Raw genomic sequence first — 12,471 nt, 5'->3', positions numbered from 1 at the left:
CAGAAAAGACCAAAGAAAATTTGATGTTATCTTTAACAAATAATGCAACATTTTCAAAAAGGCCATTTTTATAACACTTTTTAAAGCGTAATGAAAAACCTTGGCTCTCAAGATTGTCCCAAGAATCATCCCCAATAAAATGCAGTACATGTAAATGATCTGATGTCAGGGTGCTGACTGGTCAGGTTTATTCTATAAGTCATTTCCCCCTAATATCTACGATTTTGTTTTCACAGAATGGTAAAAATGTAACACAGGTCTGCCGTATCCATTCAGCAAAGTAGCATGAAGTGACTTGACTTGCCCTGTCGCTTGTGGAACAAAGCCTTCTTTAAAAACTAAATGGGCTACTAGGATTTAACAGCACCCCACCATCCAACTCTAAATATGATAGATGAAGCAAGCAGCCACCAAATACAGCAATTCCGGCACTGAGTACCTTAGGGACCTGCAAACTTCCTACTTCTGTCCTCCACTGCCATATAGAATTTCAAGGTATCACTTCGGGGTGGGAGGTGATAAGGGGTATCAGTATTTATAGGGAGGGGATGCTGTTGACATTTTTAGCAGCACAAGTGTTTTAGTGTGTGGACCTGTGTTCCCATCACAACTCAATGTTTCACATTCCAATTCTTGCCACCAACCCCTCCTCCAACCCCCAATCCAAAGAGGGCCTCCACTATCTAGAGACACAGAATATAAAATACTTCTGTGTCCCACCAATTATCACACACGCTAATTTCATTTCTAGAATGGTAAAAATGAAGCAAAGACTATTATCTACTCACAAGCATAGAAAGTTTGACATTTTCTTTTTTCTGTCAACACATAGCTATTAACTTCAAAGACTGGAATCCTGGATGGTCAGTTCCCTTTGGGCAGACCTAACCTAACCACTTTTGCAATTTTAAAAAAGTACATGAGATCATCAGGTGGACTCAGTAAAGCATATGACTGGCCCACCTCCAAACAGTAAAGACAAACGCATCAAAAAGTGGCTGTGATTCTCAAAGGACAAAGCCCACTCCCATATCCCAGGAGAAAGTAGACCTGAGTCTTGTTTCACCTGCATAATTGGAGGCAGAAGAAAATAGGATGTGAATTCTGATGTGCTCTGCGTCTGGTTCCACACCATCTTACAGTGAAAAGTGCTGAGTGACTGTAAACCCAACAGGAAAAAACATTGTGTCATCACTACAGAAACAAACCCAGCAGGACCACTTCTGCATGCAGGCAATGTTAGGTCTCAGACGCTCCCTTTCTGCCTCCTGATAGAGTGGATGCAGGAGCTTTGGGGATATAACGATCCACACACGAAATGAAAGAAATGGCAGAGCACTCTCATTTTGGAAAGCTTCTCTCAGATAATATCCCATCACTGCCTATTAATACTAAAGGATTTTTAAGTATTAATTTACACTCATAAGGGACTAATAAAACTTCCTGGCCTGTCACTTAAGGAGAAAAACCAGCAGACCAGACCTGAAGATAAACCCTCAGAGCTACTAATGCCTCATTCAGGACTCTTTCCCAGATTAGAGCTGACATTATCACACAGCTTACACAGTAGGGAGGAAACGCATAGCGAGTACCCTTACCAGGTCCGGTGAATAAGAAATACCTAGATACTACTGTTTCTGTCAATGCCATAGATACCTCCCAGGACTTAAGAGATGACACGTTAATTTTACTTCATCCCAACAATGAGCTTTGCAGAATCTGTGTCCCTGATGCAAAGCAGGAAGCAAATATGTGGGCAAAAAGATAAAGTCAGTTACAGATTTCACAAGTATATTGTACACCAGTCTGTAATTTTTAATTAGAATTAGCTAAAAGACATTGTACCTTTCAAGTGTATAACTGAGCACAACAATGCTTAACAGTGGCTTTATTAAGTGAATGCTTGAAAGTATTCAACATTAAATTCAATTTACTTCACATTAATGTTGCAAACACATCATCAGTTCTTACATATTTCAAATCAACTTCAGGTACAGAAGGCTTGCTCTCAAATAAGTCTTCTAAGGTGACATAAAGACTGAAAGAAGCCTATGACTTGAGTCCAAGTCTCTAACCAACAACCACCATATCATCCCTGGTGAACTCATATGGGGGGACTTCAAGGTTGAGAGGAGCAGGGCCCAATCTGATCCTGCCAGATGCATCATAATGTGACCCATGGCAAGGGCAGTAATAACCACCAAAATCTCCTGCATTTGCAATGGGTACACAACCAAGATGAGTGCAAACGCCTATCAGGATAACCCATTCAGGTTTCTTTACTCGATCTAGATCATGCTGTGGGTCCCTCAACTGGGACAATTCAACTGCAGCTTCCTGCTCAATTTCCTTCTGGGTTCTATGACGCACAAACAGGGGTTTGCCTCTCCACTTGAAAGCCATGTTCTTGCCTTCTGGAATATCGGATAAGTTGATTTCGATTTTCGCCATGGCCAACACATCAGCAGAAGCACTCATGCTAGAAATGAACTGGGTGACGACATTCTTGGCAGCATATGCAACACCTACAGTAGTTACTGCAGTTACCAAATAGGAGAAACCTTTCCTAGCCTCGCTGCTCTCTCTGGAAGACTTCGTACTATCTAAAACTTCAAGGCGGCGGTAGTCATAGAAGTCAGGCACCTTGACGTCTGTGTGGGAATAACAAACAGAAGCAGGGACTGCAAGACAAGCAGAAGGTTAAAAAACACAATTAGATGAGTATCCTGAAAGGAGTATACATCAAGAAACAGTCTTTTATGGATCCACAGGTAAAAAATCAAATTCTAAAAATGTGAAACATGGCACTCACTGGGTCTCAGAACAAGTCAAATTGGCGGTGCTAGCATATAAAATCTCAAAAATGAAATGAAGTGAACCACTACCTATCAGATTGGTATGAAATCACAAGATACTATTTGTAAATTGAGCTACTCCTGGTTGGTTGAACATTGCTGATTCAGGATTCACAACATCTCAGTGCATCGCGCTAAAAACGTTAAACAGCAAAATAAACAGTAATACTTCAAAGTTTCCGAAAATTCAACTGCCAAGACATGCTATATAAATCATGCTAAATACCTCCCATACTCTCTGGATTAGAAGGAGGCCCTAAAACTCATCTAGTCCACACAGTAAGTTGACGTGTGATCCTTATTAATGCAAATGTCCGCCCCTTATAGTCCAATCTATATTCTCGGTAAAAAACTGTTAACAATTCATAAAACAATAATGACACAATAATAAACATCCTGTGAACTGTATAACTCCAGTTGCAGAAAAATTAAGGTTTCTATTTTATACTCTAGGGTACAAACAGTATTACTTTAACTTAAAACCACTAATAAGCAGAGAAAGACATCCTTATCAGAGCTCTCAAAATACAATGAAATCTACAAAAGAACTAATTATTTCAATTTAGCGAGGGGAAAAAAGGACAAAATTTTCATATCTCCCCCTATTCACTAAAGGGCAACAGTTACTGTAAAAGCAGGGGTATTATCTTTCCTTTTCACTGCTGTAGCTCTCTCAACTGGGGCACTTCTAGTGTAGGCCATAAAAGAGCCCAAATGAATGCTAAATAATTACTATGTAGTACTTTGGGAGCAAGTAGTTTCTTTGGTAGTTTAAAAAACAAAAACACGACACAGTTACATCCTTCTCTCCCATACTATTTTTAAATACCTGACTAAAAAACTTTTTTAACTAGTACCACCTTTGTATGTATCAGGAAGCAAACCTCTTTGCAGATTGTACATTCATCTTAAGAAATTTGCCACAAAGTTTCCTTTTTTAAAAAAGGGGACACTGGCCGGGAGCGGTGGCTCAAGCCTGTAATCCCAGCACTTTGGGAGGCCGAGACGGGCGGATCACGAGGTCAGGAGATCGAAACCATCCTTGCTAACCCAGTGAAACCCTGTCTCTACTAAAAAATACAAAAAAACTAGCCGGGCGAGGTGGCGGGCGCCTGTAGTCCCAGCTGCTCAGGAGGCTGAGGCAGGAGAATGGTGTGAACCCGGGAGGTGGAGCTTGCAGTGAGCTGAGATCCGGCCACTGCACTCCTGCCTGGGCGACAGAGCGAGACTCCGTCTCAAAACAAAAAAAAAAAAAAGGGGGGGGGGGACACTAAAAATTCCTCTTTTAGAAAACGTGTTTCCAAAACAAAGATTTCTTTTAAGATGCATTTTTAACGTAATAAACTGCAATTCTACCTTCTTCTACTAGGATATCTTCCTAATATACTGTACTTCCTTGAGTAGTCAAACATTACAATACGGAATACTTGAACTGCTTTTCACATGATTCTCAAGTCAATAACTTTATGGAAGCCAGAAGTATTCACAAACAATAGTGAAACCTATCAAAATCACTCTATATGCTTTTCTGACTAACTCAATCATTTCCTGAAGAAGACCAGGACACAGATAATGGCAACTTGAGATTCACATCCCAGAATCTGTGGCGTCAAAGTCACATTACATCCTATACTACTACTCTAACAAATAAATGCTAACCTGCCAGTACACACTGACATTTGGAATTAAGCATAAATTACTTGCTCCTAGCTCTACCTGGGATTACAGAAAAGATGTGTTTCCTACCTAAGAGATAAAGGAATCAAAAGCTCATACTTCTACATTAAAATCAGTATCCACAATCCTTAACACTATTCAAGGAAATGTATAAGAAAATTCAATAAAATGGCTTTGCACTTCTCATTCAGAGATTAGGTGGCAAAAGTCTCCTCCCACTCTTACCTAGCTGGTTACACTTTAGTAGGCTACACCACCAAGAATCCTTTCAGAAATTAAATTGCCCTATTGCATAAACCATTCTCCAAATACTTACATGAGCTGCATTAGCTCTGCCTTTTAGTAAGAAGCTAGATTTAATTCTAACCTAAAGCAAAATCAAACACTTAAAGGATAAAATTTAAGGAATTTTAACAAAACAAGTTTTAAGGTGAGCTCCAATGCGCCTTGGAAATCTGCAAGAAAATAGTACAACCTTCCTCTCCAACTCAACAATCTTCTCCAGATCCAACCCCTCCCCTTCCATTAACCATCTTTCCATAAACCACCTAGACAGGTTATAATGTGAACTTAAATTACAGGCTGAAATGATTACAGAAAAGGTTTTTGCCTCATGGTCCTACATTATTTGCCTGTTTCTAAAAAAAATTTCTTAAGTCAAGTGAGCCTCCAATTTTTTGAAGAAACTCTAGCAATACGACAAATTCCAAAGATGCTTTTCTGTTGCTATTGAAATGTTCTCCTTCCTTCCTTCTCACCTCCAGGTCCCAAGGATCGGCTAGGGTACTCTACACCCGCCATGGACAGTTTCTTCAAAACCCACTGGTGCCCCTTAACAAATATTCATTCACAAATACTTTGCACTAACTGTACACGAAATCCGACGTTGTGAAAGATAGAAAAATAAAGAAGACATTACCTTTTCTATGCCCTTAAGCCCAAGGTTGGAGGAGTTACCAATAAACACAATACAGAGTGTAAAGCGTATGTGCTATAAAGACAGACAAATCAGCAAATACAAACTTTATTCACCTGATCCTTAACTGAGATTGAAAAGATGGGTAAGGAAAACATGTGGACATGTAGCAACTTAGTGGAAGGACCATGGAGAAAGTGCAGAGCCCAGGGTGAGTGAAGGCAGAGTAAAAAGAAAAGTGTCCGGCAATTTGGTTAGCCCGTAGGGGAAGAGTCACACACAGCTATCAATGGAGCCAGGCTGGTAACACAATGAAACACGCAGACCTGGTAAAGACTGTGACAAACTGGAGAAGGCCACTTGTTCCAACTGTGGGGACGGCCACTACACAGCACACTATGGACTTTTCCCAAGTAGAAACTAGATCCCAGTATTGCCAGCTTCCAGCATTTTAAGAGATGGCGTTAGTCTTTACAGTTTTTCTGAAAACTACAAAGCCTGCAGGCACACTGCCCACAGGCTGCCATTTCTCTATCTCGATACCGGGCCAAGTAACGATGGAAGGCGAGGCAAAGAAGATAAACCGGGATCTAAGGACAGAGGGTGTAGAACAGCCCCTGCGAAGAGCTCAGTGGCTACGACAATCCGTCTTGTCAAATCCCTGCTACCACATGTCCACACCACGGATCACTGGTGCGAGTTAGTCTACCTCATCTGTTTTCTCATCTGTAAAATGTAAAAGTCATCCATCTCTGCCCATTCTTGAGGACTGATTATGTTGTGACACTACACTGTAACTGACCTTGTGTATGTCTGTTTTTTTTTTTTTTTTTTTGGTGGGGGGGTGAAGGGGAAGGACACTGAAGGGGTCGGTAGTGGTGAGAAGACCAACTTCCCAAGTATTAGTAAGTTTCCACTTCTTAAGCATGTAAGTGCCCAAACTGTGCTAACGGCTTTACGTAGAATTCCTCCATCTAAGCCTCACGACACCCCTACAAAATTGGTAAAGATATGAATCCATTTCACAGGAAGTAGGTTTAGAAACTTGCCCAAGGTCAAACGACCTGCAAGCAACAAAACCCCTCAGAGGTGGCTGGAGCAGCGGGACTGCAGAGCTCGTGAACTCGGCCGAGGAGGAACCAGGTGGAGCCGGCGGACGCGAGTCCAGGCCGGCCCCCGAAAGACAACCCGGGCCCGGGTGCCAGGCCCAGCGTCGCGGAGGCCGCCCAGCCCGACCTGATTCAGGCTCCGCTCGCGCACCCGCGGCCGCTCCCTGCTGGGGACCAGAGGAGCGGGCACCGAGAGACCCTCAGCCCCGCTCGCGGCCCTCGCCCCGGCTCACCATTGAGGCCCACGGAGGCGACCAAAGGCCGGCGCACGGCCTGGCCGCTCAGCGACTCCCGGCTGAGGAAGGGCCGCTTCAGGTCCAGCACAGGCGGCTCCGGGGTGGCGGGCACCGTGGCCTGCACCAAGGGCCGCAGCGCGCCCGCCACCCCGCGGGACGTGGCCGACAGGACGGGCGCGAACGGGCCCGAGCGGGCTGCGACCGACAACATGGCGACAGCTGATCCAACCGCCAAGCCGGTCACAGAGACGACCTTCCAACCACGGCGCAGGCGCGAAGAGGCGCGGGACGCGTGGCGTCAGGCGCCGCCGGAAAGTAAGTCCTGCAGGGCGGGGCAAACCTGTAGAGGCGCTGCGCCGGGGAACGCGGCTACCCCTCGCTGGGGGCGGGGCTTTCGGCCCACCTGTCAGTCCGGGTGCCACTTGGTCTGTGTCCGGAGAGATGCCCAGAAGAAAGACAGGGCTGAACAGGGGACCCCAGTGACGTCCGATGGGCCGACTTTACGATCCTTTAGAGTAAAAATTTCATCTAGGAAGACCTAAAGATAACAATAAACGATTATAGTTTAACTTAGGATGGTAATATATCTCAACTAGGACAAAGTCCAGCATATAGTAATCGCTATGTTTTTACTATGATGATTTTTATTATCTTCGTCTAACAGCAACAACAGCAAAAAGGCCAGAGGCATCTGTGCAAAACTCGATAATGCTAATGGATTATGTTTATTAAGCAAGTGTATTTGGTTTTGTGTTTTATTATACCTACCTTTCATTTGTTATCAAAGTCTCTATAAAGTCAGAGGTATTAGTATCAGCATTTTGCCCGTGAAGAAACCGCGGTTTAGAGAGATTCTTTTCCCGGGACTGGATAGCCAGCAAGATGTGAAGCAGGGTAATCTGTCTCCTGAGTCTGGGCTCTTCAGTGACACCACTGTTTCCCCAAGTAAGATTTTAGAATTTTAGAGGATGCAGAGTTGGCTCATTCACCTTCCATCACATCGTGAGAACGTTTTTGTTTTGTTTTGTTTTGTTTTTCTCTTTCAATCCTGATTGCACCAATGAGAAAGTCTCAGTTTGGTACTAATACATCTTTAATTAAAACACACACACACACACACACACACACGTACAGATGGGGTCTCACTATATTGCCTAGTCCAGTCTCAAACTCCTGGCCTCAAGGAATCCTGTCTCCGCCTCCCAAAGTACTGGGATTATAGGCATGAGCCAATGCACTTGGCCTCAGTTTGATCCTAATATATCTTTAATTCCTCTCTACACTTATCTCCCACTTTTAACAGAAAAGATCTTGAATTAGAAGCTCTTATCAGACAACTGAGTCTAGAGTGATTTCATTGTATGGTTCATAGTATTGATTTTCTTTCCATCCTGGTTTTCTATTCTGTATTATACTGAGATAAAGTTTTTCATTTATTTAGGTCAAAAATGATTTAAATATTAAGTAAATGTTAATATAAGCAGTGCACAGAATTGGCTCTGTGCTGTGCATGGGCTCTGTGATCTGGGCAAGTTCCTTCACCTCTCTGTGCCTCAGTTTCCTCACCTGCCAAATGGGGGCAGTAATGATGCCATGTGTGTTGTAAAGTTACTGGGAGGAGTAAATGTACTGAAACATGTAAAGCACCTACAAGCAGGCCCAGCACACAGGCAGCACCAAGTTTTTTTGGTGGGGGTGTTTTTATCTGAAATGCCACCTCCTCTAAGAAGCCTTCCCTTGATCCTTGCTGACTCACCGTTATTCCTCACGCCACGTCCAAAGTGTACTGACAGTTTTCCCCTTTGACCTTCCTATGACTCCTCTTAGGGCCTGGGCTTTTCCCACCCTTATAGCCCAAGGGATTATATTGTACTCTCAAGACTGGGGGCTGCCTCCTCAGGGGCCACCCTGGCCAGGCTCATCACACAGCTGGCTCAGTGCTCTCCCCTGGCAACAACCTTAGGATAAAAGACATTTCCAGAGAAGTTGTCACACACCATGCATGGTTTGAGTGCTTCACATGAAATAATATCGCAACTGTCCTCTGAGTTGGTAAGAGTAAATGAAAAATGAATGAATGAACGAGTGAATGAATGAATGAAAGAGTCTTCACAAAACCTTCACAATGTCCCAGTTGGGTGAACAGAATAGGAATTATCTCCAGACTTCCTGCGTTCAATTTTAGTTTCACCACTCACTAGCTGTGTCCTAGGGCGAGTTATTTAATCTCTGTGTGTGCCTCTCAGTCTTTCTCTTGTAAAACAAAGATAATAACAGGGTCTACCCTAGAGAGTTATTTTAAGGATGAAATGGATTAATATATGTAAAATGCCTAGGACTGTGCCTGGCACCCAGTATGTAAATATCCATAATAATAATAACTTTCTATTTTCTAGATGAAGAAACTAAGACTCAGAGAAGACAAATGACCTGCCCAAAGACACATTGATAAGAACCCATCTGGTAGTGGTTCTAGTCCAGTGTTGCAGCAGAGAGAAGGGTAACCGTATAGCGGAACATCTGTCCTCTCGTGGAAGGAGGAGGCCAATGTCCAGGAGTGGCAGGCATACTGGAACTTGGACTTCTGTAGGCCAACCTGGGTTCCACTTGGTAGATGAGGGTCTTGCTATGTTGCCCAGGCTGGTCTCAAACTCCTGGCCTCAAGCAATCCTCCTACCTTAGCCTCCAGAGTATCTGGGACTACAGGTGCACACCACTGCAACCCCGCAGTGGTTGTTATTTAACTGAAGAGTGTTTTAGCTTTCATGTATCAGCTCACTCTGGAGCCAGACAGCCTGACTTTCATGCCAGCTCTGCCCCTTACTACCTGTGTGATGTTGGGCAACGTTACTGAGTGTCAGATTTCTTATTTGTAAAAAACAGGGATAAAAATGAGATTGCTGTGCAAATTAAAAGAAAGAATCCATGTGAAATACTTAGCACACTGGCATACAACGAGAGCTTAATAAACATTGTTAGTTTTGTAAACTGAGGGGAAAAAATAGCCACAGGCCTGGGAACATAAATGCTTGGTAAGCTTCTCAGTTCTCTGGAAGTCTGACAAGCAATGCGTATGTATGAACAAGGCAGGAGGAAGCACGACGCCAAGCCTTCCTTTTAACAAATACTGTTTAAATCAGAGGTCAGAAGTCATGGACTGGAGATTCACTCTCTCCCCACTCATTTCTGCCCAGAGACACCTGGTGATCTGGCATACACAGTGCTATGAACTTCAGAATTATTTGCTAGCATTTACGAATTGTGAGTATTCCCACATACAAACTGTGGTAGATGGAATAATGCCTCGCCACAAAAATGTCCACAGCCTAATCCCTGGAACCTGGGAATATGTTACTTTATATGGCAAAGGAATGTTGTAGCTGTGATTGGAGATTGAGATAGGGAGAGTATATTAGTCCTTGTCATGAAGCTATGAAGAAATACCTGAGACTGGGTAATTTACAAAGAAAAGAGGTTTAATTCACTCACAGCTCAGCACGGCAGGTTGGGGGCGCCCTCAGGAAATTTACAATCATGGCAGGAGGGACCTGTTCACAGGGTGGAAGGAGAGACAGTAAGAGCCCAGCGAAGGGGAAAACCCCTTATAAAACTATCAGATCTCATGATAACTCACTATCATGAGAACAACATGGGGGAAACCGCCCCCATGATCCATCACCTCCGCCTGGTCCCGCCTTGGTTACAATTCAAGGGGATTGTAACAATTCAAGGTGAGATCTGGGTGGGGCACAGAGCCAAACCATATCAGAGAGTCTTCCTGCACTGTCCGGGTGGGTGCAACGTGTTCATAGGGTCTTAGAGGCGGGAAGCGAGAGGTGAGAGGACAGAAATGCCACACTGCTGGCTTTGAGGGTGGAGCCAGAGGAGGGGACTGCAGGCAGAAGTAGAGCTGGAAATGGACAGGAAACAGTCTCCCTTAGAGTCTCTAGAAGAAGTGCAGCCCTACAGACCCATGTTAGGCTTCAGACCTCCAGAATGGTAAAATAATAAAATTGCATTATTTTAAGCCACTCGAGGCCCGTGTCCTCAACATAGAGAAAGGCAATGGGGTGCTGTCAGCCAAGGTAGGTACCTGCTTGCTGGTCTAGGTCCTTTCCCACTGCATCCATTCAGTTCCGTTACCTGCCCATCTGCTGAGGCCTCGAGTTTGGGACCTCAGGTTTATATGATTCCTTGCACAAGCATGATCGATTGATTCCAGAGAGTGACAGAGCAGAATACCGATACGCAGGGGAATCTCCTAGTGTGAATTGTAGTCTAGATACTTCCTGTTCCCTACAGTCTTTTTGGTTTTTTTGTTTTTTTTGTTTTTTTTTTGAGACGAAGTTTTGGTCTGTTGCCCAGGCTGGAGTGCAGTGGTGTGATCTCGGCTCACTGCAACCTCTGCCTCCTGGGTTCAAACAATTTTGCCTCAGCCTTCCGAGTAGCTGGGATCACAGGCACGTTCCACCATGCCCAGCTAATTTTTGTATTTTTAGTAGAGATGGGGTTTTGCCATGTTGGCCAGGCTGGTCTCAAACTCTTGACCTCACGTGATCCGCCCGCCACAGCTTCCCAAAGTGCTGGGATTACAGGTGTGAACCACCACGCCCAGCCCTCTTTCCTAGTCTTGATGTGTTCATCTGGGCAATGTGTGTAGGGGGTGCGGATAGGGAGGGGAGCTCTAAGGCGAATGTGCTAGGATTCTGCATTTGTCATCCTCAAAACAAATTTGTCACTGGGTAATTCTGCCTGTGATCCTGCATAATGTGCAAAGCCAGTTAAGATGCCTTTGCCTCGTCCCCAGGGAACATGCCTCCCAGCCACTTGCCCACACAGAAAGGCAGCCACCTCCCTGCTGAAGGGATCCCACGCCTGTCTCCTGTTTCCACACAATTACCCCGGGAAATGCCTGGCTTCCCATTTCCAGCTGCAGCCATCGTGACAGTTTCAGCCTCTCCCCTCAGCCCACGTCCCTCACTTGAGCAGCGAGATGTGAAGATGGACAGCCGCTTGAGAACTGCACAGACTGTCCTTAATCTAAGCCATTTAAAAGGCATTTGTGTTCCATAAAACCCGTTTCCGTAATTCTGTGCCCCTACTTCTTTGAAAGATGGTAACCCTAGGGAGGAGAAGAAATTAGCCAGGGAGGAGAAGTTCAGATGTGCTAATATTTTAATCGCTCATTCTTTCATCACATTAGTCACATTCATTAAGTATGATTAATTTCAGGCTTTGTTGAAAACCCTATCAGTTTCCCTATCAGCCAGACATCCATCTCTTACCAAGCAGGCTGCTGCAGTAGCACCAAAAGTCCCCCAATATTTTTTACACCTGGATTGTATTATGTGCCCCCTGAAAATTTGTGGAATTAATTGAACTCATTTGTTTCAAATACTTTGCAAGAGCCTGGGCTCTTGAGTCAGGCGGCCTAAGTGTGATCCCAAGTCCTCCAATTGCTGGAGTCACTTGGGCAAGTGACTGATGCCCTCTGAGCCCTGGTGTCCTCGTCTGAGGATGGAGATAAGAATACCTATCTCAAAGGTTGGTTGTGAAGATGAAAGAAGGCTTTCAAATTGCTAAGTTAGTTGGTTGTGATTGTAATTAAGGGCTCTTGGAGATGGATCATTCATCCATTCAGAAGATTTGTGTACAGTGACTATATGCAAAGCTGTGTG

At 44.3% G+C, this 12,471-nt stretch overlaps 1 protein-coding gene across 1 annotated transcript; it reads right to left on the bottom strand.

Moving 5' to 3' along the window:
• Positions 1-1,792: 1,792 nt before the first annotated feature.
• Positions 1,793-7,166, bottom strand: UQCRFS1 (ubiquinol-cytochrome c reductase, Rieske iron-sulfur polypeptide 1). Its single transcript, XM_007996118.3, has 2 exons — positions 6,791-7,166; positions 1,793-2,681 (listed from the first exon to the last, which is right to left on the bottom strand). The coding sequence occupies exons 1-2, from the start codon at positions 7,002-7,004 to the stop codon at positions 2,071-2,073; spliced, it is 825 nt and encodes a 274-aa protein (XP_007994309.1). The 5' UTR covers positions 7,005-7,166; the 3' UTR covers positions 1,793-2,070.
• Between the last annotated feature and the right edge of the window lie 5,305 nt (positions 7,167-12,471).

The sequence above is a fragment of the Chlorocebus sabaeus genome, chromosome 6 (assembly GCF_047675955.1).
Source record: "Chlorocebus sabaeus isolate Y175 chromosome 6, mChlSab1.0.hap1, whole genome shotgun sequence".
Lineage (NCBI taxonomy): Eukaryota > Metazoa > Chordata > Mammalia > Primates > Cercopithecidae > Chlorocebus > Chlorocebus sabaeus.
This window is presented reverse-complemented; position numbering and strand designations above follow the sequence as displayed.